Genomic DNA, 23304 nt, shown 5'->3' with positions numbered 1-23304 from the left:
ATCTTTCCATTTCTCCTTCGCCTGTCCCTTCTCTTCTTTTCACAGCTGTTTGTAAAGCCTCCTCAGACAACCATTTTGCCTTTTTGCATTTCTTTTTCTTGGGGGTGGTCTTGATCACTGCCTCCTGTACAATGTCACAAACCTCTGTCCCTAGTTCTTCAGGCCCTCTGTCTATCAGATCTAATCCCTTGAATCTATTTGTCACTTCCACTGTATAGTCATAAGGGATTTGATTTAGGTCATACCTGAGTGGTCTAGTGGTTTTCCCTACTTTCTTCAATTTAAGTCTGAATTTGGCAATAAGGAGTTCATGATCTGAGCCACAGTCAGTTCCCAGTCTTGTTTTTGCTGACTGTTTAGAGCTTCTCCATCTTTGGCTGCAGAGAACATAATCAATCTGATTTGGGTATTGACCATCTGGTGATGTCCATATGCAGTGTTTTCTCAGATAACTAAATAGTTATATTAAGGGAAAGCACATGTACAACAATTGCCAACCCATATGGAACCACGATGTGAATGTGATACCACTGTTTGCTATTAACTCTTTTTCAGTGAGATCTCGGTGTAACCTTAAACCAGATGTGGCTGAGGAAAGCACTCAGCCATGGGCTTCATCCTCCACTCCTGTGTTCCTATGCATTCATGTGTGATCCGTGCTGGGATTTAAGGAAGTTTCCCCTTTTCCAGGAAACCCCCTGCAGATATCCCACTGCAGCTGCCTGCTGTTATCAGGGAATGACTTCTACCCCTCCCATGAGTGCTTTGGGTGGGGTTTTATCAATAGTCCCAGCCTATCACAAAAAGATAGCAACTTTCAAGCCTATTGTATTTCCTCCTCTCCCCTTCTCCATTCCTCAAAAATACCCCTCCACTTTGTGGTCACTTCCTGGTCTCATTGTGAGTTGTTCCTCCCAGCAGCAGCAGTTAGATAAAGGAGATGACACCAGCCACCTGGGTTTGCTGTTTAACTGCTTCCTGCCCAGCACAGCAGCACCACACTGCGGACCAGCAGCGCCCACTGTCCTGCTGGTGCATGTCCTGGGAGGTACTGGCTTCACTGGAGCTCCTCTCCAGTGTTCTGCTTGTTCCAGCTGGACAGCTACAGCTGTTTGCTGGGCCTTAAGTGGGGTGGTGATTGGGTCAGATGGGAATGGACTTGGCAAGAGTGATGCATGTGCATCTCCCTGCTCCATTCCGTTGGCTCCTTTTCTGGAGAGGTCCTAATTTCCACAGAGCATCCCCAAAGTGGAAGGTCCAAGAACATATAACTGCTCAGCAGAATGGTGGAGTGTTCTAGAACAGGCAGACTGGGATGCTTTCCTGTACAATTACTGGCTCTGTGACTCAAGTGGGTGACTTCACATCTCTGAATCTCATTTTTTCCCACCAGTTTAAAAAATATAGCAGGATGATGTGATACCAGTCTGCTTAAATTATTACAGGAAATCCATGCAATGATATATGTAAAGTAACCACCATAGAGCCTGACCCAGTACAGCCTCAATCAGGGTGAACTGTTATCATCATTATCTCACCCCATACTCCTTGTTGACTCCCTGACTTTTGTTGCTCCAAGTTGGTAGCTCAGACTTGGCTCTTCAAGCCTCTTTCTCTTTGTTTCCTACTTTCAGGGAGCTCTGTGAAGAAGCCTGGTCAGCCTGTTGTTTCCAAAGCCTTGGGGTAAGTTCTGGGGTGTTCAACCCAGGGTAAGGGCTGGATTGGCTCCTGTTGCCTTGGCAGAGCAGCCTGGGAAGCAAGTTTTCTCAAGCATCCCAGGTTATAACTAAAGCAGGAGCCTACTGGGGTGTGACATGTCATTCACACAGCCCCTCCTGACCCTGTGGCCTCTGTGGATCACTCCTTTGGTCCAGCTGCTAAATGGAAGTGGCCTATATGGCCATAGTCTGCAGGGGTCTCTAATAACCAAGACCAGAGTCAGAAGACCTAAAATAAGCAGACTTAGACGAGGCAATCAATATGTGACTTTTCTTATGGCAAGTAAACCTGTATTGGCAAGGGTAAGTAAAAATGGCTGCTGTAACAAACAAGCCCCTAAATCACAAAGGCTTAACACAAGGGAAGTTTATTTCTTATTCAAGCAAAATCAGTTCATATTTTCTCAGACAAGTGGAGAACCTTCCAACTAAATTTCAGGGACCCAGGATCCTTCTGTTTTGTGGCTCCATCATCTCTTCGGCAGAACTCTCTGCATCTAGCCAGAAGAGAATCACACAAGAGGTTTTGAACAGTCCAGCCTAAAAGTGGCACATAGTGCTTCTGCTCTCTGTTCACAGTCTGTTGGCCAAAACCTAGGCTCTGGCCAGAGCTCAGTAGAACTCAGGTGTACCTAAATTCACTGAACTTCCCAGGTGGCTCAGTGGTAAAGAATCCACCTGCCAATGCAGAAGTTGCAAGAGACATGGGTTCAATCCCTGGGTCAGGAAGATCCCCTGTAGTAGGAAATAGCAACCCACTACAATATTCTTGCCTGGAAAATCCCATGGACAGAGGAGCCTGGCGGGCTACAGTCCATGGGTCACAAAGAGTTTAGCGTGACTGAGTAACTGAGCGGGAGGAGGAGCACAAATTCAAGGAGCTAGTAAATGAAGACTAACCGCATGCTCAGGAGGTAGAGGAAATAGGGTTTGGTGCCACAGATATTTTCCAAGAATGTATTTGAGCCACATAATTGGGAAGGTTTCCCTTTGCTGGTTTCTGAGCCCATGTTAAGTGACTTGGGTGGGGACAGACAGAAAAGGATCTGCATTGCTATGGATTTCCTGCTGATCTTTTCCCAGGGACAGATTTGCAGTCCCTGCTGTGGAGACCCGTCCTAGCATCTGGGGAGAATGTCCACCAAAATTTGCTACCAAGCTGGGCCGAGCGGTGGTCAGAGAAGGACAGATGGGGCGGTTCTCCTGCAAGATCACTGGCCGACCCCAGCCACAGGTCACCTGGCTCAAGGTAGGGTTCTATCTGCCCTGACTCTGGGTGAGATCCCTGGGCTAGCAGGAGTCTGTTTTCCCAATCAGTCCCTGCCACTTCAATTGTAGATGGCCCTTGAGTTTCTCCTGTGTTTGGTAGCCATGCCTGTTCTTGCATATTCTCCCTGTGACTCAGCCCACAATGTCCTGTAATCCACACACTCACAGAACAGCATAAAACTTCTGAGTCAAGACAGACCTGACCGTGTCAAGAGAGTGGACTTTGAAGTCTGGGGCTGATTTCAAGCCATAGCTCCCTGATTCACAGAGCATGTGATGCTGGACAAGACATTGGTCTTTTAAAACCCGGGTTTCCTTATCTGTGAGGCAGAGATAATGCCACCAACCTCAAAATACTGTTGGGAGGCTCCATGTGGGAGTGCTTTATAAATCATTGGGGCTAGACACTGTGAAGACAGAGGTGAGGAAACAAGGGGAGAGGGGGAGGAGTGGGTGTAAACAGGGTGGCGAGGAGATCAAAGCCATGGAGAGTAGGTTTTTCATGGGTGGAACTCCTGGATAAAAATGAGCGATGGGGTGCCTTTTCCCTGTGTCCTGATTCTCCTGTTCTGACCCTGGAACATCTATAAAAGGAAGAGGGAGGCAAAGGAGAACTAAAGTGAGGAATGTAGAATTTTCCACCTCAAACTCGGGCTCCTTTCAAACAGGTTCCATGCACCTGCTCTCAACTGGACGGAACACCATAGCGCATCCATACAGCAGTCAGGGCCCTTGGGTGGCCCTCAGGCTGCTCTCCGAGCATGATGACAGAGCCCAGAGCAGAGGGCCCTGCAGCCCGTGCCTGGTGTCTGTCCCATGTGGATTGGCAGGAGACAGGACAGAGCTGAAAGGTGAGCAGTTTCTCTGACCAAGCTGCCTGTGCCGTCCACAGGGAGACATTCCCCTGCAGCCCAGTGCCCGTGTGTCTATGTCTGAGAAGAATGGGATGCAAGTCCTGGAAATCCACGAGGTCACCCAAGATGATGTGGGAGTGTACACATGCATGGTGGTGAACGGGTCAGGGAAGGCCTCCATGTCTGCTGAGCTTTCCATCCAAGGTATGGTCCAAGCTCTCCATCCAAGGGCTGTGGGAGGGCTATTGCAGAACTGTCCCTTCCAGGGTCCCTAAAGGACCTAGAAGGAGCTGCTTGTTCATTACACATCTGTGTGTTACACGTGTCACACTTATGTACTCGGGTATCCATCCCCAGGTCAGCATCTTGAATCAGAAGAATGGGTGGGTGAGTAGCACAGACGCAGCCAAGGAGGAAAATACTTCACCTGTGTCTACACACCTGGGTTCAGTTTTTCCTTTTTGCTCAGACTCCTTTTTTATTTACAGTTCTAATTGCCTTTTGGAAGAGTGCACATTGCTAGTGTCTTCCCATCACCTCATATTTACCCAGCCTAAAATTTATCTCAGTGTCCACCCTGTCCTTCAGATCAGGTGCTCCCTCAACTTAACTCTTCCCTTCTCACAGGACTGGGCATTTCAGACCAGCTTTGGCACCTGTCTCTCCTTGCTACAGTCATCAGCCCTAATTAGCTCTTCTCTTGAAATCTGTGTATGACCTCCCATTCCATTCCCCTTGGTTCTGCCAAGTCCAGCCTGGGGAAACTGGGATGTGTGGACAGGAAGGATGACTGAGGTCACTCCATTTGAGTGGGAACCTTGAGTGGGTTGGGATTTATGGATCAGGGAGTAAAACAACCCTCACTCTCTCCCTCTTACCCTTGTCTCTTCTGTGACTTTCCTCTTCTCCATCTCCTTCCTTCCTCAGAAAGTATCCCTCCTTGCTCTCTTCACATTTTTGGCCCAAGTGTTTTTACTACCCACAGAAACAAATTTATTTTACATTGCAACCCAGGATGTGTGCGTGTATGTATGTATGCTTAGTTGCTCAGTCATGTCCAACTCTTTGTGACCCCATGGATTGTAGCCTGCCAGGCTCCTCTGTCCATGGGGATTCTCCAGGCAAGAATACTGGAGTGGGTTGCCATGCCCTCCTCTGGGGATCTTCCCAACCCAGGAATCTAACCCAAGTTTCCCACATTGCAGACAGATTCTTTACCATCTGAGCCACCAGGGAAGCCCAATATATATAAACATATACACATACAAATACATGTGCACATATATTACTGAAACCAGTTTCATGAAACAATCCTGAGTATTATATACAATACATTCTGGCATTTTCTCTTCTCTTCTACTTCATTAAGAAAAAAAACAAAACCTTTTTCTGACCATAGGCTCTGACTTCACAACTCACTACTGTCTCAGGACCCTACCATTTTAGTCTCTGTCCTCTACTTTCCCCAGCACTGAATTAAAGAACTGATCCCTTCTGAAGCAATTAATGCCAGAATGATGTGTTTCCTGGGATTTGTTTGAAAATACTCCCAGAAAAAGTCCCTCAAAAACAAAACAGAGAGATATAGATAAGATTGGCAAAATGTTGATATTTCCCTAATCTGGGCTTTGGCTTTCAGTGTTTGTCATATCCTTCTTGGTACTATTGTATATTTTGTAATTTTCCATGATAAAACATTTTTTAAAAATAATGTGGTAGAAAAATATATCTAGTAATAGTATGTTTTTTCTTTGAAGAACTGAATAAAATTACACTTTTTCTGTACGTTTTAAAAAGAAGCAGGTATTTGTCAAAAATGATTCCCTTGAGGGGCTCTTTAGAGGGCCACATGCAAGTGGAACTGTGTGGGTTTGAAGTTTTGGGTAGGTAGGTGTTCATTTTTGTTTGTCCCTCGAGTGGTTTTTGTTTCCTTCTTCGGGCTAGAGAACAGGAAGCTACTGTGCCCAGGGTGGGGCAGCAGAGGCCGTAGGAAAGGCCCAGGGCAGCGCTGGAAACTTAAGAGTGTCTGCAGGGCTCAGAGGAGTTTATCAGACTAACCCAAGAAGTTTAGGACCAGGGAAGCTGAAAGGAGAGGGGGAGGAGGGCCACAGGTGACGCGGAAGGTGAGCGCTTAGGAAGCCAGACTCTGTCATAAATGAGAGATTCTTGTTTTATCACTTCCCGCTCCTGGCGTATACAACATTCCACTCACCGTCTTTCTACCTTCTCTCTTTTTCCAGGTTTGGACAATTCCAGTAGGTATGTGTAAGCTTTGTGACTGTCATTGGTCCATCTCGAAATGCCCTGTCAGAAAAGAGGGATTGTAATCAAGACATGCCCTAAATGTCTGAGTCATCATATAGTGGGGAGAACTGCCTGTTTGAGGGGCGTTATTTTATTTGAAATGTTTCATTTTCTATTGTAATTTGCTGCCTAGGTTCTAAGTCAGGCTTGCCATCAGTATTGAGACTCTCGAAGACCCTGCTCAGTATCTTTAGCCACCATTAGGAAGGGCACTGCTCTGCAAGCATGCCCTCCATGTTCAAAGCCAGAATCCACCTGCTTGTTTTCTGGCTGGAAACTGAGCTGATAGCAGAGAAGGACTTTCGCTCTTAGTCTGTCCTAATTTGTGGGCTTTCATGATTCCTGGAGCTCGTGCTTGTGATGAGTAACTAAATGATTGTTCTCTTCCTTCTTCTTCTTCTGCCCCACTGTCCGCCCCTCACCACCAAACAGGTCACTCGTGAGAGGAACAAAGGTGGCCGGTACGGACATCAGGAAGGAAGTGACCAATGGAGTTACTCAGCGGCCCAAACCAGACAGCCTGGAGGCTGCTGCCGAGAGTAAGAACGGCCCCAGCACCCAGCGAGGCAGCTCCCCGACCTGGGCCACAGGGAGCCAGCCTCAACCCCCCAGGGAATCTGAGCTGGAGCCAGTGGGGGACTCCCCCAGAAAGGGCCAGAGGACCCCCATCCTGCAGAAGACCTCCAGCACCATCACCCTGCAGGCGGCAAAAGTCCAGCTAGAGCCCAGAGTACCAGTCCTGGGAACCCCCTGTCCTTCCAGAGAAGAGAGGGAGGGGCCAACTGCAGCCCCTCCAGACACCCTCCCCACCAGGAGGTCAGGCCTGGGAAGCCAAGACACTGCGGGCAAGGTCGCTACGAGGAAGGTCTCCATGGAGAGCCAGAGAGACACCATGTTTCCCAAATTTGAGAGCAGGCCCCAAAGCCAGGAGGTCAGTGAAGATCAGCCAGTCGAGTTCAGATGCGAGGGTGAGTAGAGCGGCCTGAGGTCTCTGGTGTGCATATGGTAGCCCCCGGGTTGAGGGGGCCACTCCCTTCCTTCACCTCAGTGGTCAGAGCCTCCTGTATCCACCATTGCTTGGGACTGGAGTCTCCCACCCCAGGGAAGCACTTTACATGGATCTCCCCTCAGGAGATGCTCCCTGAAGTGGCCCATTGTTCATGGTTGAAGAGAGCACCTACCCTGAGCCCTGATTTCAGCCCCCACCACGAAAAACCCGTCACCACCATTGCCACCAGCAACAAACCCCAGGGTCCGTTTCTCTGTCCTCCCTTCTGCAGGCTCTGGCTGGTCTAGAGGCCTGGTGTGCCCCCTTGCATCCCTCCTCCGGAAGGGCCCCGGCCTTTGCCTTGGGGAGGAGGGGGAGGGTGGGTTCCAGCCGGAGTGGGTTCCAGAGAGTGGGTTCCAGCCGGAGGGCAGTAGCATACTAGCTGAGCCCCGCCCTCAGGCTCAGTCCCTTCATCGCCCACCCCAGCCCACAAGCACTCTTGGGGGCCTCACATCCTTCACCTGGCCCTGTAGTTTCAGGGATCCCAAAACCTGATGTGACCTGGTTCCTGGACGGTGTCCCCGTGAGGAATCAAGAGGGCACCATCGAGGTTTATGAAGCTGGGGGGGCCCATTACCTCTGCCTGCGGAGAGCCCGGGCCCGGGACAGCGGGAACTACAGCTGCACAGCCGCCAATGTCCGAGGCCAGGTGTCCTGTCGCTGGACCCTCCTGGTGAAAAGTGAGTACGTCCCTCAAGGTCACCCTGGCTTCTCTGTGGGAGGACCTTCGTGGGGTGCTTCATACATGGCACCTGTGTCATCTCCTACAGTCCCCTGCCTAGGGGGTGCCACCTGAGAGAAACGTCATTCCTGCCTACCGGCCAAGGTCAAAGTCATTGCCCCAAGGGAGTGATTCCTGATGGGAATTCACAGCAGGATCACCTCAGAATAGACAGGCCCAGCCCACCTTTTTCTAGTTCCTCAGGTGCCTGTCTGAGGGCTCACTTTGAACCAGACAGACATACTTAGAGTGACGTGAGGTGAAGTGGGTGCCCTCTCTCTTCTGCTCATTGTAGTATCTGTTTATAAAAATAGTGTATGTGCAGTGTGAGGAATTTAAACAATATGTAATCATATGGCTTGGAAATAAATGTTTTTTTTAATTTTTTAAAATAAATTTAAAATAAATTAATTTCCAGAGTTCTGAGAAAGCTGATGTTGAGTACTTTGCCAGGGTTCTTGCTCCTTGTCTGGAGGAGAAGTTGACAGAAGTCCTAAGTCCTCCATCCCAGAAGTCTGGCTTGCCTGCCTTTCTCCTTAGCTGTTTTGAAGTCTCCAGAAGGCCTCACCAAGATGCAGGTCATCTAACACCTCTTTCTCTTTCTTCCTATCACTGCAGAAAAGCTGCCTGCTTCCCTTACCAAGACTTCTTCCATCCTTCCCAGACCTACAAGAAATCAGGTCTAATAATGATTGACCTTCCTACCATTTCTTCGGTCTCTCCCCCTCTCCTTATCTAGAGACCCCTTTCTCCTCCCTACAGGCATGATCTGGTCTCACCTCATCTAAAAAGGAAAAGAAAATCTTCCCTCTGCCTCACTGCCCCTTAAGTTCCCAAGTTTTCTCTCTGCTCCTTTTACTCCAAAACTTGCTGCTAGTCCAGTCTCTGTGCCCAGCTTCCATCTGATGATAAGAGCTAACACCGCCCTGAAAGCCTGTTCAATGAGTTTTATGCTGAAGACTTTACTTGCATGACTTCATTTGGTAATCTCAACAGTCTTAAGAGATAATCACAGTTACACCCATTTTCCAAATGAGAATACTGAGCTTTAGGGAGGTTAAGGAACTTGCTCAAGGTCCCATGCCTTGTTAAAAAAAAAAAAAAAAAAGCATATTCCTAACCCATGTTGGCCTGACACAAAAGCCCATGTTGTTTGCAGTGCCTCCTAAGGGGATTTCTCTAATGAGGGAAGTCGATGCCTCCTGGGAGCAAAGGGGAGGAGGTGGTGTCTCCCCTCACTTGCCTAGGTAAGCTGGCATCCCTTCACTCTGTACCTGCCCATTCAGATACACCACATTCTGATTGTAGCTGTGTTGCCACTGCCTGCTGTCCTATTAGGGTACCCCTGGGCTAGAGGAGGGGGTGTGGATGTAGAGTCAGAGAATTGGGTGTAAAGCTTTGCTTTACCACTGGGCTTGACTGTGGGAAATTATTAACTTCATCTGTAAAACAAGTTAAAGATAGCAGTCTCGTGGCTTTGTCACTATCACCTCTGGAAAAGTACCTAGTAAACCCTCGAATATTAGTTTTTGCCCTAAAACCTTTGTACTCTCAATATAGTAGAGTTTTTCCCCCTCATCACTGTATTGAGTAGCTTCTCTGAAGAGTACCAGTGGGCTATCATCTCATCACAAAATCCAGTTGCCTTAAATCAGCCACCTTGACTCTTCTGCAGCATGTTCTGGTTGTTGTGGAAAAGATTTTGTATCCCCATTGCTCTTAATTATGGCCCCCAAGCAAAATGTTCCCCAGCTCACCTATGTAGAAATCTTCTATAGAGTTCAGCTCAGTGGTTCTCAATGAAAATGGGGGGGATTGAGGCCCCCAGTGCTTCTGAACTACTGGCCTAGATTAGAAAACTAGAACTCATGTAAGTCCTTGTCATTCTGCCTTGAACTTGGAAAAAAAAAAATAGCTATAGTAATTTAAAGTTGAAATGTCCTCACGAGTGGGCATGTGGTCTTTCCAAGTAAAAAGATATTCACAGGAGTGTTCAGGGTCTCTTTGTTACATACAATGTTTTAGTGTTCACCCTTGTATCTTCTGAGTAAACCATAATGGTATACTTCTATGATAAGATCATAGAATTGCCAGTCTAGTTTTAAATGTATATATATTGTTGGGGATTTTTTGTGTTTTTTTTTTTTTAGACTTTTTTTTAATGTGGATCATTTTTTAAAGTTTTTATTGAATTTGTTACAGTATTGCTTCTGTTTTATGTTTTGGGTTTTTGGTGACAAGGCATGTGGGGTCTTAGCTCTCCAACCAGGGATTGAACCCGCACCTCCTGCATTGGAAGGCAAAGTCTTAACCACTGGACTGCCAGGGACATCTGTATAAATTGTTTTTTGAGTCAGTGTAGATGATTTATGTTTCCCTCTAAAAAATCTATTTTGGAGTCTCTGGATTCGGTTTTTAAAAAACGCGGCCGGTGAATTGGCGGCGGTGCGGGCAATTCGAACAGCACCCAGCCGGGGCACGCGGCCGGGTCGTCCCGGCCCTCCCAGCCTCTGCCTCCGGACCCAGAAGATGTAGAAGGAGCCGCGGGGCCGCAGCCTTGCGCGCCCGCCATGGGCCCGCATCGGAGCCGCAAGCCCGAAACACCAAGGAGGCGCCCCGCGAGCCCGGCTCCCGCCGCACGCCTGCCAGCCCTGTCCTTAGGCACGTCCTCCCGTTCAGCTGCTCGCCGGAGATATAGAATCCTGAAGGAGATCCGAACTCTTCAGAAGACCACACACCTGCTGTTAAGAAAGACCCCCTTCTGCCGCCTGGCAAGAGAAATATGTGTTCAATTCACTCGTGGTGTGGACTTCAATTGGCAAGCCCAGGCCCTGTTGGCCCTACAAGGGGCGGCAGAAGCGTTTCTAGTTCATCTCTTCGAGGATGCCTATCTCCTCTCCTTACACGCCGGTCGCGTCACGCTCTTCCCGAAGGATGTGCAGCTGGCCCCGAGGATCCGAGGCATTCAGGAAGGGCTTGGCTGAGCTCTGGCCCCCCGCCCGAGTCTCTGGTTGATACCAGAGCCCCTGCCTGTAGCCAGGACCAGATCCACGGAGTACAAGGTGTTGCCTGGACTTGCTCTCTTGGAGCAGAGCGTGTGAGTTGCTTTCGTAGTTAGTTTTTTTTTTTTAGAAGAAGACTGAATGGCTTTCCTCTGTGACAGAGGTAATATATGAGAGAATCAACACATTCCAGAAATCTTAAGAATAATTTTCAGATGAAGAGACTCTAAGGTTGACTTCACTTTGCAAATTATTCATGTGACTGATGATTTGGAAGACATCAGATTTTCTAGGTTATGGGCAAAAAGGATATTTACTGATTATTTTAAATCTTCTTGTAACATTTAAATTTTTTACCATATATGTATTTACTTTTATTTAAAACATGATGGAAAAAATAAGACCAGTCAGTTGCATGGAATAGCCTGGCGCATCCAGCATACAAATCTCTGTCCTTCAGATTGACTTCATCATTAACAGCAGAAGCAAGTTCGTATGTGGACTATACCTGTCAACAGATTATACAGCTTTTCAAAAACTCAATTGGGATGAAAATAGAAAATTGTTAAGGTTTGATGTTCTGGCTCCTTCTGGTAAATTCCTGCCAAAATCATTCAGAAATTCCAACTTGTAGAATTTATTTTATTCTTTATTTGCAAATCAGAGAAGATGTATCATAATTTATACTTCAGAATTTTTCATTCCAGAATTTTAAAGAGCCTTTTCAATGTTTTTACAGGTATTTTTATAACTTCCTTGTGGAGAGATAATAGAAATAATTCTTAATGGAAAAAATTTGAAGCAAAGTTACTGTTATACATGGATTATACTATGTTCTTTGTGTGTTAGCCTTAAATCCTTCATTTGGACACTTTGCCAACAGCCACAATTTTTTTTCTTTTTTTTAAATTTTTATTATTTTTTTTCCATTTATTTTTATTAGTTGGAGGCTAATTACTTTACAACATTGCAGTGGTTTTTGTCATACATTGAAATGAATTAGCCATGGATTTACATGTATTCCCCATCCCGGTCCCCCCTCCCACCTCCCTCTCCACCCCATCCCTCTGGGTCTTCCCAGTGCACCAGGCCCGAGCACTTGTCTCATGCATCCAACCTGGGCTGGTGATCTGTTTTACCCTAGATATACATGTTTCGATGCTGTTCTCTTGAAACATCCCACCCTCGCCTTCTCCCACAGAGTCCACAAGTCTGTTCTATACATCTGAGTCTCTTTTTCTTTTTTTGCATATAGGGTTATTGTTACCATCTTTCTAAATTCCATATATATGTGTTAGTATACTGTAATGGTCTTTATCTTTCTGGCTTACTTCGCTTTGTATAATGGGCTCCAGTTTCACCCATCTCATTAGAACTGATTCAAATGAATTCTTTTTAATGGCTGAGTAATATTCCATGGTGTATATGTACCACAGCTTCCTCATCCATTCGTCTGCTGATGGGCATCTAGGTTGCTTCCATGTCCTGGCTATTATAAACAGTCAACAGCCACAATTTAAACAAGAAAATTGAGGGGTGTATCTTTGCCTCCAGTGGAGTAGAGTATGAGCCGATAAAATCCTTGCCCTTCTCTTGTAACTGAAAGCAGTTTAAGAAACTTCCAGAGAAATAGGAAGTGCCATCCAAAGACATTTAGATATTGTGTGTGATGAAAATGATTAGTGAGGGCGGATACTAATAATGATGCGTCAGCCAGTTGAATTCAAACTAAAGGGAAGGACCAAGTTCTGTTGTTTGATAAATTTTAACCCTTTATAAAAACATTTTCCTGTTTGACATCAACTCATTTTTATGTAAACATTGGAATAAAGCTTATCTTTGAATACATTAAAAAAATAAAATAAAAAATCTATTTTATCCACATTTTATATCTAATGAAACATTTCAGGATTTTTAAAATTTAAATAAAAAGTGTGCAGGGCCTGATGGGACACATCAAGGATAATATAAGACAGGAGAAAGTAGAATAAGGCCAAGAAAAGGGGATGAAGGAGCTCGGTGGATGTCCAGGACAGTGAAAGTCCGGACAAAGCAGGAGGGACCAGTGTCCTGGAGGAGAAGAGGCTGGCCCGGTCCTGAGCACTCCCAGACGTGGGGTGTCCTGTGATGATGAAAAAGTCCCTGAAGTCACTCTGCTTCAGGCTCCAGGTCTCGACATGGTGGTACTGCCTGCTTCCTTGTGTGATGATGGATGAGGCAAAGCCAGACCACTGAGAGAGCAAGCCCTGGGTGCCCAGGGCAATGAGGTGGCTGCCTGTGGTCAGTCCCCAGCGTGGGGCGGTGGTGATCTGAGACGGCCTGTCTGTCCTTTGCCCTCACAGAGCCAGCCGTGGTGGAGGTGGCCCCTTCGTTCTCCAGTGCCCTGAGGGACTGCACCGTCGTTGAGGGCCAGGACTTTGTGCTGCAATGCTCAGTACAGGGGACCCCAGTGCCTCGAATCACTTGGCTGCTCAATGGTGAGACCCCCTGCTCCAGCCCCCTGACCTTTGGCCTTGCCTGAATTCCTGCTTAGCTTCCCCATATATCACTCTGAACCATTTATGCATGAGAAAGAAGCATGGAGTGTAGAGAGAGCATGGGACCTGGGAGTCTGCCCATGCCTGGCTGGGGACACTGGGCAAGCTTTACCCCTCTTTGAGCCTTGAGCTCCTCGTCTACAAGAGTGAGGCCACTTATCTTTCAGATGGTGATTGTCAAATTAGATTCTTTATATACAACAGTTAATGAGATGCCTGGCACACAGGTGCACAAGCAATTTAGCTTCTTTTCGTACAGCCAGGCTCACAAGTAGGCTCTCAATAAATATTTGTTGAGTCAATAAGTAAACAAAAAAGCCCACAGATTAATGAACCACACTAGCAGTTGCTCATGGGATCTTGCCTTTTGTTTAGTGGCAGGTGGTTTAAGGGTTCATAGACCAGTAATTCTTTTTAACATTATAGTCCTATAGAGACATCCCAACTTTCTTTTTACCAAGTAAAGTCCTTTGAAAAAAAAATTATTACATATTATCACTCTTCTCTCTCTCTCTCTTTTTTTTTTTTAAAGAAAAAAGCCTTTAAATTCCAAAAGTATATATGGGAGAAATCTATCGCTAGAACTGAAATAGTCCATAAAATTGATGAAGTTGAATTGGTCTACTTAGGGGACCTTAGGGGAGGCTAAAAGGATGCCTGCACTTGTCCTCCTCTGTATTGAGTGGTTGGGTGACCCTGGAAGCCCCACTTTACTACCCTGGGAATCAACCTCTTTATTGGTGAGGAGATGGATTGGAACAGAGGTTTAGAGTCTCTACCAGCTCTCGCAGTTGATGGGATGAACTCTTTAAGGGATCAGCAGCCCATCTCCTGTGCACCAAATAGTCCCCAGGCATCTCTGCACTGTTGCCATGAACCTGCCTCGTCAGTATGGTTTGCTCAGGCTTTGCTAGAAACGATCTTCAGTCAGCATAGGAAGTTGCCTTGGTGTCTCCCTATCTGTGGACTTCTTGGGCAGAGAGGTGAGAACGGGGGTCTTCCCCTCCACCCCTTACTACCGACAGAGCTCCTGTTGGATCCCACGACTGACGGCACAGAGGTGGCCTCCTTGCAGCTGGAACGCAGCATGGATGTTAAGGGCTAGGAATGGATCTGAACAAGAGTGTTTCCCTCCCGCTTGGCTCAAGGTCCAGGCCAGGCGTCAAGAAACATCGTCTATAAAGGGCCAGATGGTAAATGTGTCCACCTTTGCACGCCACACAGTCTCTGTCACAACTACTCAATTCTGCTGTCATGGCACAAACAAAGCCAGAGACCACACATAAATGAACACAATAAAACTTTATTTATAGACACAAATGTGAATTCATATAATTTTCACACACATCATGAAATATCCCTCTCTTGATTTTTTCCCAACATTTAAAATATGCGAAAACTATCCCCTTAACTTTCAGACTATACAAAAACAGGCTTCAAGTGGGATGTGACCTAGGAGCAGGAGTTTGCTGACCTCTGGTTTACACCTCTCCAGACTGAAAGGCAACCCACCTTCTTACTCTTGGTGAATCTTGGTATTTTCACAGTTCCCACTAGAGGGCGATCATGCACAACTCGGGGACCCTTGGCCGCCAACTCTGGTTTTATCGGTCTTGGAGCTGGGAGTTATGTGTCGCCCAATTCTGAGTGCCCTGAGCCAACAACTCCTTTCTGGGGCCACCGTTGCACCCCATGCTTGAGGAGTCAAAATGAGCTATGCTCCAGTAAAAGGGGAACTCTCAAACAACTTGCTGGAACAGATTTCTACAGCAGAGGTACTTTGCTGGCAGTCGGGGAATATACTGGCATTCTCAAGAAAAAGAGCATTTAGAGACACACACACACAGAGAACAGTGTTCAGTCCTCACAGTGGCAGGATCCTGGCCCCTTGGCTCTCCCAGCCCCCAGCCCCACTTCTATGAAGTGCATCGGTCCAGTGGAATCTCTTCCCCCTGGCCCTGTGGCTGGCTTGGCAGTCTCTGTCATGGAGACATGAGTGTTGCTATGAGCAGAAGAAAACATTGCGTCGTGCACAGAAGACCTCTTTCTGCACTTTCTCCCTCTCCCATTGCCCACCCCCTGTTTTATGAAGTGCAAACCAGGACCCTGGGGCTGACAGGGAAAGGAACTGACAGTTGCTTCCTATATGGTAAATGGACACATTCCTGCTCTAAGGCCAGGACCTTCAGTAATGAAATTTTCTTTTTTCCTGGAAATGAAAGCTCACATCCTGAGAGAATAAAATCCTGGGAACGTATAGCATTAAGGAAACCACTGAATTTCATGGCACACACTTCTGTCTCCATGCAGGACTTTACGGGACCTGAATAAAGGGCCTCTCATGCAAGGGACTTGGAAGAAGGGGCCAGAGTTGTTTTTATAATCCCCTGCATTTATTTTTTCTGTGAATCCAAAAATGCAACCCATTGCAGTGTTAGGCTGAGGGTGCAGAATTACTTCTGATAAATATCTGCAGTGGGAAATAGGCTCATTGTTTCTGGAAACATCTAAAAGGATCTGGGAGTCTCATGTGCAGTCTGGGTGAGGTCCATTCTGCCTGAGGCTGGGCTGTGGGCCAGGTGACCCTGTGAGATTCTTTCCAGGCTTAGAATCCTGTGAAGTCTAGGATGTGTATCTGGGGACTGTTTATTTAAACAGAATGCACAGAACTCTCCCTTTCCTGCCTGTATTCTAAATGCCTCCAGAATCTCTCCCCCAAGTCCTACCAGCCACAGTCTTGCTCCTCCACCCTCACAATCACCCCCTCTCCTTCACCTCCCTGTCTCCTACCTCTCTTCTCTCCCCCTTGAGCCTCTGTCCAGCTGCCTGGGGGTGGTCCTAACACATCATGAGCCCTCAGTGGGCCTGAGCAAGTGTGGGGAACCCCAGCATCATGACAGCAGCTGCCTTGCTGAGGACAGGACTCCCACCCCTCTGCCGGCTGTTCCCTGGCCTGAGCCCTACTATGCTTCCCTCCCCAGGACAGCCCATCCAGTATGCCCGCTCCACCTGCGAGGCTGGCGTGGCCGAGCTCCACATCCAGGACACCCTCCCGGAGGACGATGGCACTTACACCTGTCTGGCTGAGAACACCATGGGGCAGGTGTCCTGCAGCGCCCGCGTCACTGTCCAGGGTAGGAGACTCTGGGCACCCCTCTAGAAGCACCTTTCCTGCCAACACATCTGCTTTGGAGAAAGGGCACCGCACCTGAAGGCAGGCAGTTGGAGGCAGTGGCCTCCAGGAGCTCACAGTGTCCAGGGTCTGCCACTGGAGATGGACATGCAAGCCCAGCCCTCCACCCCTCACCCCACTGTGGCTGAGGGAAGATGCAGGGGAAAGAGGCAAAGACTCCCTTGGTTCAAGAAGCTTCCAGTCTGATAGGCAGAAAACCACACCCAGTGAAAGAGGATGAATTCCTGTAGGACTCAAGCTCTCACAAACGACCCCTCACGCACTGGGGGGGCCACTGGGGGACACCAGGTAACAGGTGCCAATAGTGAGGCTTCCAGAGAGCCAGTTTGTCCCCTGTTTCCTTCTGCCCTCACTCCTCGCTACCGCCCCAGGCTTGCTCTTGCACCTCAGCAGCCTGGTGTCCAGCAATCTGATTAGCATGGTCATCATGCATTGATCAGCATGAAGTGTTTAGTCCCAGAAGTCCTGGGTGGGGGGGGAGCCACAGACTCAAGACAGCTGTCTGGGCTATGGTATTGAAAGGCATGGTGACAGAGCTGGAGAAGGTCTTCTTGGGCCCAGGGTGTTCAGGTAAGCCTGATTCCCCACCCTCAGCTGGGCCCGGGCCCCCAGGTCCCGCAGTGACCGGAGACTGAGTGCTTAGACCGGGTGTGTCATGCCCTGCTTTGCCAGCAGCCCAGTAGGAGAAATGCCATCCTTCTCTATTCCCCCAGGCTCAGCCTCTTGGGGAGAGTCTTCTTGTATCTGAGCAGCAACCTTCCAGGGAGTCTTAGAGGTGGTTTCACTGAAAAGGGGGAGGGAAAATCATATGTTGGTTACCTCACTAGATACTGTCACCTCACCTGTGTTTTCTTGATTCTTAAAAACCCTGGAAGCGGGGTTGGAGGGGGCAGCGCTCTTCCTATCTTTCACAGAAGGGTCTGGAGGTCTCAAGAAGTCAACGTCAGTTGCCTTGTGAGCCACACTGGCCTTTGGAACCCAGATCTCCAAGCTCCTGCTCACTCCCTGTCCTTTTCCAGAGGGCAAGTCACTTGGCCCCAGAGTGGGGATGAGCCTCACCCCAGGAGCTAGGCAGTGTCACCCCCAAGGGATGAAGGAATGGCACTGACAGCCTGTCTGCCTAGGATTCCTCTGATTCCTCTGCGATTCCTCCAGTGTCTGGCATGGAGTCACCACCTGGGGACTGGCTCTGCCTCTTCCCAGGAGGCCCTCCTTCTGGAATCACTGCCTGACTGTGGCCCCAGGAGCTTGCCAGCCTCATTCTAGTTTACACTCCACCTGTTCTTTCCTCACGGATCTCACTCATGGCTGATTGAGGGGTCTGGGAAATCGTGGATCCAGGCCAGGGTTGCTGCTCCCACCTTCCCCCCACCCCTGGGCTTCCTTGGAGGTCCGAGAGGCCTACCCCAAAGTGGTAGTGGTGGAGAGGGCCAGAGAGGTGCATGATGCTTGTGTGGTCTGAGCCTCCCTGGCTGGCTTCAGCCAAGGGCCCTGCTGATCCAGAGCCTGTCCTGGGCTGCCTGTGTTTAGATTGGATTAGAGGGACCCCAGTGAGCTAACAGTCCCAGTGAAGGTGGGGGCCCCCAGAAGAGGGGCAAGAAGACTCTGGGGCCATCCTCCTTGCCCCCCCAGGTCTGTGGGAGGAGTGGGGCCTGGGTGGTTGCCCATCTGAGCATGTTTCAAAGCAGAAACAGAGAGGTCCCATCAAGGACTCTGCCAGAGCTGTTTGGATCTGCTCTGAAAACAGCCCCGTGTGAGCAGGACACCCTGCTACCCGCCCCCTCCCCCCCGCCCAGTATGGGGTTTGAAGGCCAAACAGAGGCTCAGCTACCATAAATGGTGAAGGAGGCTGTAAGACGTGGCCACACTCCGGCTGCAGCGCTGGGCTGTCTGCACAGGGTCGGGGAGGCCGAGCCTGGCACAGTCACACCCCTGGCTCCATGCCCAGGGCACCCGGGGGGCTCTGGTCCATGTCCCACACTAGCCTCAGCCATGGAGTTTTTCCTACTTTATTGGCAGCTTGTTTGGCTGCAGTCTCTGTGGTGGCTCAGAGGGTGGGAGATGACTGTAGTGGAGGCATTTGTCCCATGCAGTGCTGACCACTGTCCTGGCCTCTCCCTCAGCTGCCCAGGCCTGACCTTTCTGTCCCCCCCGTGTGGCCCCAGGCCACAGCTGGAGTGTGGACCAGGCTTCCCGGCTGTAAGTCCTGCCACCAGGCTGCTGTGTCCTGCGCTAATGATGTGGGATGTGCTCAGGAGCCCCAACCTTTAAGCAAGATGAACTCTTTCCAAATGACAAGTCTAAGGAGCGGTATCACCAAAGGATCAACTCTGCTACACTGGGTGGTTGTTTTTCTGTTTGTCTGTTTGATTGGTTTTGGTAAAAGGAAGGGAGAATCAAATCAGAGAAAGCAGGTGTTGGGCCACACGCTAAAGCCATAGTCTGAGCACCCTGTTCAAGGAATTCTGGCCACAAGAGGGTGCCATTCATCAATACCTCTCCCTCCACTGTTCTGGTTTCCAGGGAGGAGGGCTTCTAGGGTAACTTGCTGGAGGAGAGTTTAGCAGATCCTTGTTGAAGGCCAGACATGGGTGCTCTTTCTCACCTCTTTAGCCTTTTGCCAAGGTTTTGCCAGCATCGAGAAGTTGCTCACTCAGCATTCTGATGGGCCTTCTGCAGCCTCTTTACCCTGCTTTCTCTGTATTCTCTCCTCTGTAACCTCCTCCTCCCCAAGTCTGACTAATTCCCTCCCGCAAATGTCACTTCTCTTACCTGCTGTACCTCTCTTATCACAGTACTTACTTACAAGCAAATTTTTCCTGAGCACCTCCTTGGCCCTAAGTACTGTTCTGGGGAAGCTGCCATGAGCATAAAACAGGTCCTGTCTTCCTGCCTGTTACATTCTGATGGATGGTCCACAGCTGGCTTAATTATTGACAAGTGCTATTAAGAAAATGGAAATAGAGAGGCGGTGGAAGGGATCCTTTCTTAGGTGGGTGCTAAAGGAGACCTCTTGGGAAAAGTGACATTTGAGGGGAGACCTCATGAACTGGAAAGAAGACTGCTCCAGGCAGGTGGTACAGCAAGTGCAAAGGCTCTGAGCTGGGAACAAGAGCAGCCTGTTCAAGGGACAGTGAGACTGCAGCAAAGGGAGTGGGGTTAGGTTCACCAAGAGAGGCAGGGGTACATCATGCAAGTCTCTAGAAGGGCAATGAGGGGAGAAAGCATTTTATCCTAACATGAAATTTCCTCTAATTGCCTGTTCAGCTGCCTTTTTTACTAGACTGTTAGCTCCCTGCAGGCAGGGACCATGTCTTATTATTTCCTGTAGCACATGTCCTACTGTGAACACGTGTTCAGTGAATGGATGAAGGAAAAATGGAGGTGGGTGAGTCTCTGTGGTAGTGCCGGGGGCATTCCCTTCACCTCCTCTCTTGCCTGGGGGCCCAGGGCTCAAGGAGGTGCTCAGCAAACCTACACGTTAGCTTTCAAATGCCCCCCAACAAATATTCCTGCTTTCCTCCTCCCATTCTAGGAAAAAGTCTCCAGTAGTTAACCAGGCCATGAAAATCTTCCCTCCTGATCCAGGATAGAGCCTAAAGATGATTAATCTAAATTCTTGCCGAACCCAGGAAGATCAGAGGAGAGGAAATATTTCAGTGTATATGCACTGAGTCATTGGTTCGGGGGCTTCCTTAGACTAGAATCTTTTCATTTCTTTCCCCTTAGAGTATCTTTGTCAAGGCTAAAATTCTTAAGTGACTAGATTTATTAACCTGCTAATGTGCCCATTTAGACAGAGTGTCTCAGCCTAATGGTTTGTTTATTTAAGTGAAGGCCTGCTGGGCTCTTAAAGGCACCAAAGTACGTAAAATGTGAATAAGTTAAATTTTTAAAAACCCTGATTTCTAAGATAAAAAATGAGATTTAATAAACATATTTACTAGAGTGTTTGTTTTGATAAAGAGCCTCTAATGAAAGTAATGGGCACCAGGAAATCAGCCATTTTCTGGACAGTGAAAGCATCAGTAAGAGCCCAGCTGGCTTTCAGATTGGTGACAAGCCTTCTGCGGGACAGCTTGGAACACTCTGTGTGTGTGTGTGTGTGTGTGTGTGTGTGTGTTCAGTCGTGTCCGACTCTTTTGAACCCATGGACTGTAGCCCACCAGGCTCCTCTGTCCTTAGAATTTTAGGCAAGAATACTGAAGTGGGTTGCCATTTCCTTCTCCAGGGGATCTTCCCAGCCCAAGGATCGAACCTGCGTCTCTTGCATCTCCAGTGCTGGCAAAGGGATTCTTTACCACTGCATCACCTGGAAAGCCCCTTGCTTTAAGCACTGACAGCCTCTTAAATGTATTAAAAAAGAAAGTTCTGGGGGCTTTCCTGGTGGCTCAGTGGTAAAGAATCCACATGCCAATGCAGGAGACATGAATTTGATCCCTAGTCGGGGAAGATCCCATATAATATGGGACAACTAAACTCATGCTACACAACTACTAAGTCTGTGCTCTAGAGCCTGGGAACTGAAACTACCGAAGCCCAAATGCTCTAGAGCTTGTGCTCTGCAACAAGAGAAGCTGCCGCAATGAGAAGCCCATGTACCACAACTTGAGAATAGTCCTTGCTCACCATAACTAGATTAAAGCCCACAGAGCAACCATGACCCAGCACAACCAAATAAATAAATAAAATTATAAAAATAAAAAAATAAAACCATTCTGATTGGAGGATACTGGCAGGTACTTTGGACATTGTATAATCTGTCCAGTTGGTGTCAAGTGTGGACCTTCCCCTTTATGAACTTAAAAACACTGAAAACATTTTTAATACTTTCATCAGCTAAGTGAAAGTCGCTCAGTCATCTCTGACTCTTTGCTACCCCATGGACTATACAGTTCATGGAATTCTCTAGGCCAGAATACTGGAATGGGTAGCCTTTCTCTTCTCCAGGGGATCTTCCCAACCCAGGGATCGAACCCACGTCTCCTGCATTGCAGGTAGATTCTTTACTAGCTGAGCTAAAGAGGAAGGATAAACATCAATTTTACCTCCTCTCTTTTGTTTGCTTTTTAAGACTTTAGTCCACCCACAACACCTGTCCAAAGTCTTCTAAACTCAATGAAGTCCAGCAAATAAATGTTAAGTTATCTTATAGCCAGGTTTTAGTCTGACCTAGGTTGATACAACAGAAATGGTGTTGTGCGCCATGTGAGCTTTTCCTGTCACAGGACTTCCAAGTATATGTTTGTCCCCTTTATGGAGCCGGAGCCTCATTTTACTAATTGGGCAGTTAGAGAAAGGAGACATGAGTTCGATCCCTGGTCTGGGAAGTGAAGTAGCTCAGTCGTGTCCAACTCTTTGTGACCCCATAGACTGTAGCCTACCAGGCTCCTCCGTCCATGGGATTTTCCAGGCAAGAGTACTAGAATGGGTTGCCATTTCCTTCTCCTGGAGATCTTCCCGACCCAGGGATCGAACCCAGGAGTCCCACCTTGTAGGTAGATGCTTTACCATCTGAGCCACTAGGGAAGTCTGAGAAGATCCCACATAATAGGGGACAACTAAACTCATGCTCCACAACTACTGAACATGTCACATCGCAGTCTCCTTCTACAGTCATTGCAGGTCATCTGCAGCATTTTTTTACTTGGAGTCCTTGGTCAGGAATGCCATCCAGAATTACAGCTTTGTGTTTCTAATGGCAAAATGCGATCTGTGCTTTGACAGTGTGGTGGGGAGTGTGGTTTCCAGACGTGCCTCCAGAGGGTACATGGGCTGGTTTGGATGGTTTACCTCTACGTTTAAAGTTTGATTATACCTCCTAAGGCACTAAGAAGGCTGTGGTTGCAATATACTCCCACTTCCCATCTGGCAACCCTATCATTACTGGTCAGAGATTCTTTTGGGGTGGGGAGTGTCATATGTCATTGTTGCCTTTCATTCTTTTCCTTTCTACTTCTTCACATATGCTTCTTAGGGTCTGGAGAAATCAGTAGGGAGAAGGAAAACCAAAAGAGAGGGCATGGCTATGGGGGAAAGGCTCTCTTTTCATGCCCAACAAGTAGACCATTTGCTGACTCTCCAAGTTGGTTTATTTAGTTAGGAGACAGATTTTTGTTGGGAGAGAGTTCACAGACATCCGTGGAAAGGGGTTTGCACTGTGCATAAATGCCCTGCTGATGGGGAGTGGCTGGGCAAAGGTAATCCTGATGAGCCCTTGAGTCAACCATCCTGGAGCTTAGGGAAAGGAGGAGGCCAGACTGAGACCCCTGACCCTGCTGAATTTTGAGCACCAGATCAAGGAAGGAGGGAGGATTTTGCTTCCGGAACTGTCTTTCATTGGTGATCCACTGAATGTTCATAGTATCTAACAGGGTGAATAGTATAACAGTGTGGAGTGAATCAGATTTGCTGTTGGAAAGGTATTTTGCATTTTTAGGACTAAACAAAATATTTCAGTTTCAAAACTTAAGGAAAATCTTTAGTAGCTCCGAGATGGAGGCAATAATTTTCCCTCTCCCTAACTGCATCTTTAGGAGGTCCATGTGTCTGCCCACCTGAGAGGTGTGGGAGCAGGGAATGTAGGAAGTAGGGCAGGGCCCTTCCATGTCCATTTTTATTTGGTGACAACCTGTGGATTCAGAGACACTGGTGTCAG

The 23304-nt window shown here is 48.0% G+C and overlaps 1 protein-coding gene and 1 pseudogene across 4 annotated transcripts in view; both read left to right on the top strand.

Annotated features, from left to right (window-relative positions):
- The window catches only part of MYLK (myosin light chain kinase), a 282381-nt gene that overhangs the window by 158160 nt on the left and 100917 nt on the right, over positions 1-23304 (top strand). For all 4 annotated transcript variants that reach the window (XM_070466095.1, XM_070466096.1, XM_070466094.1 and 1 more), the window contains 8 exons: positions 1635-1683; positions 2802-2967; positions 3880-4045; positions 6082-6100; positions 6578-7113; positions 7667-7873; positions 13259-13393; positions 16435-16587. In XM_070466095.1, the coding sequence (XP_070322196.1) occupies positions 1635-1683; positions 2802-2967; positions 3880-4045; positions 6082-6100; positions 6578-7113; positions 7667-7873; positions 13259-13393; positions 16435-16587 (1431 nt within the window). The remainder of the gene's footprint in view (positions 1-1634; positions 1684-2801; positions 2968-3879; positions 4046-6081; positions 6101-6577; positions 7114-7666; positions 7874-13258; positions 13394-16434; positions 16588-23304) is intronic.
- On the top strand, positions 10485-11529 carry LOC110131207 (histone H3-like centromeric protein A pseudogene; annotated as a pseudogene).

The sequence above is a fragment of the Odocoileus virginianus genome, chromosome 4, assembly GCF_023699985.2.
Source record: "Odocoileus virginianus isolate 20LAN1187 ecotype Illinois chromosome 4, Ovbor_1.2, whole genome shotgun sequence".
Classification (NCBI taxonomy): domain Eukaryota; kingdom Metazoa; phylum Chordata; class Mammalia; order Artiodactyla; family Cervidae; genus Odocoileus; species Odocoileus virginianus.
This window is presented reverse-complemented; position numbering and strand designations above follow the sequence as displayed.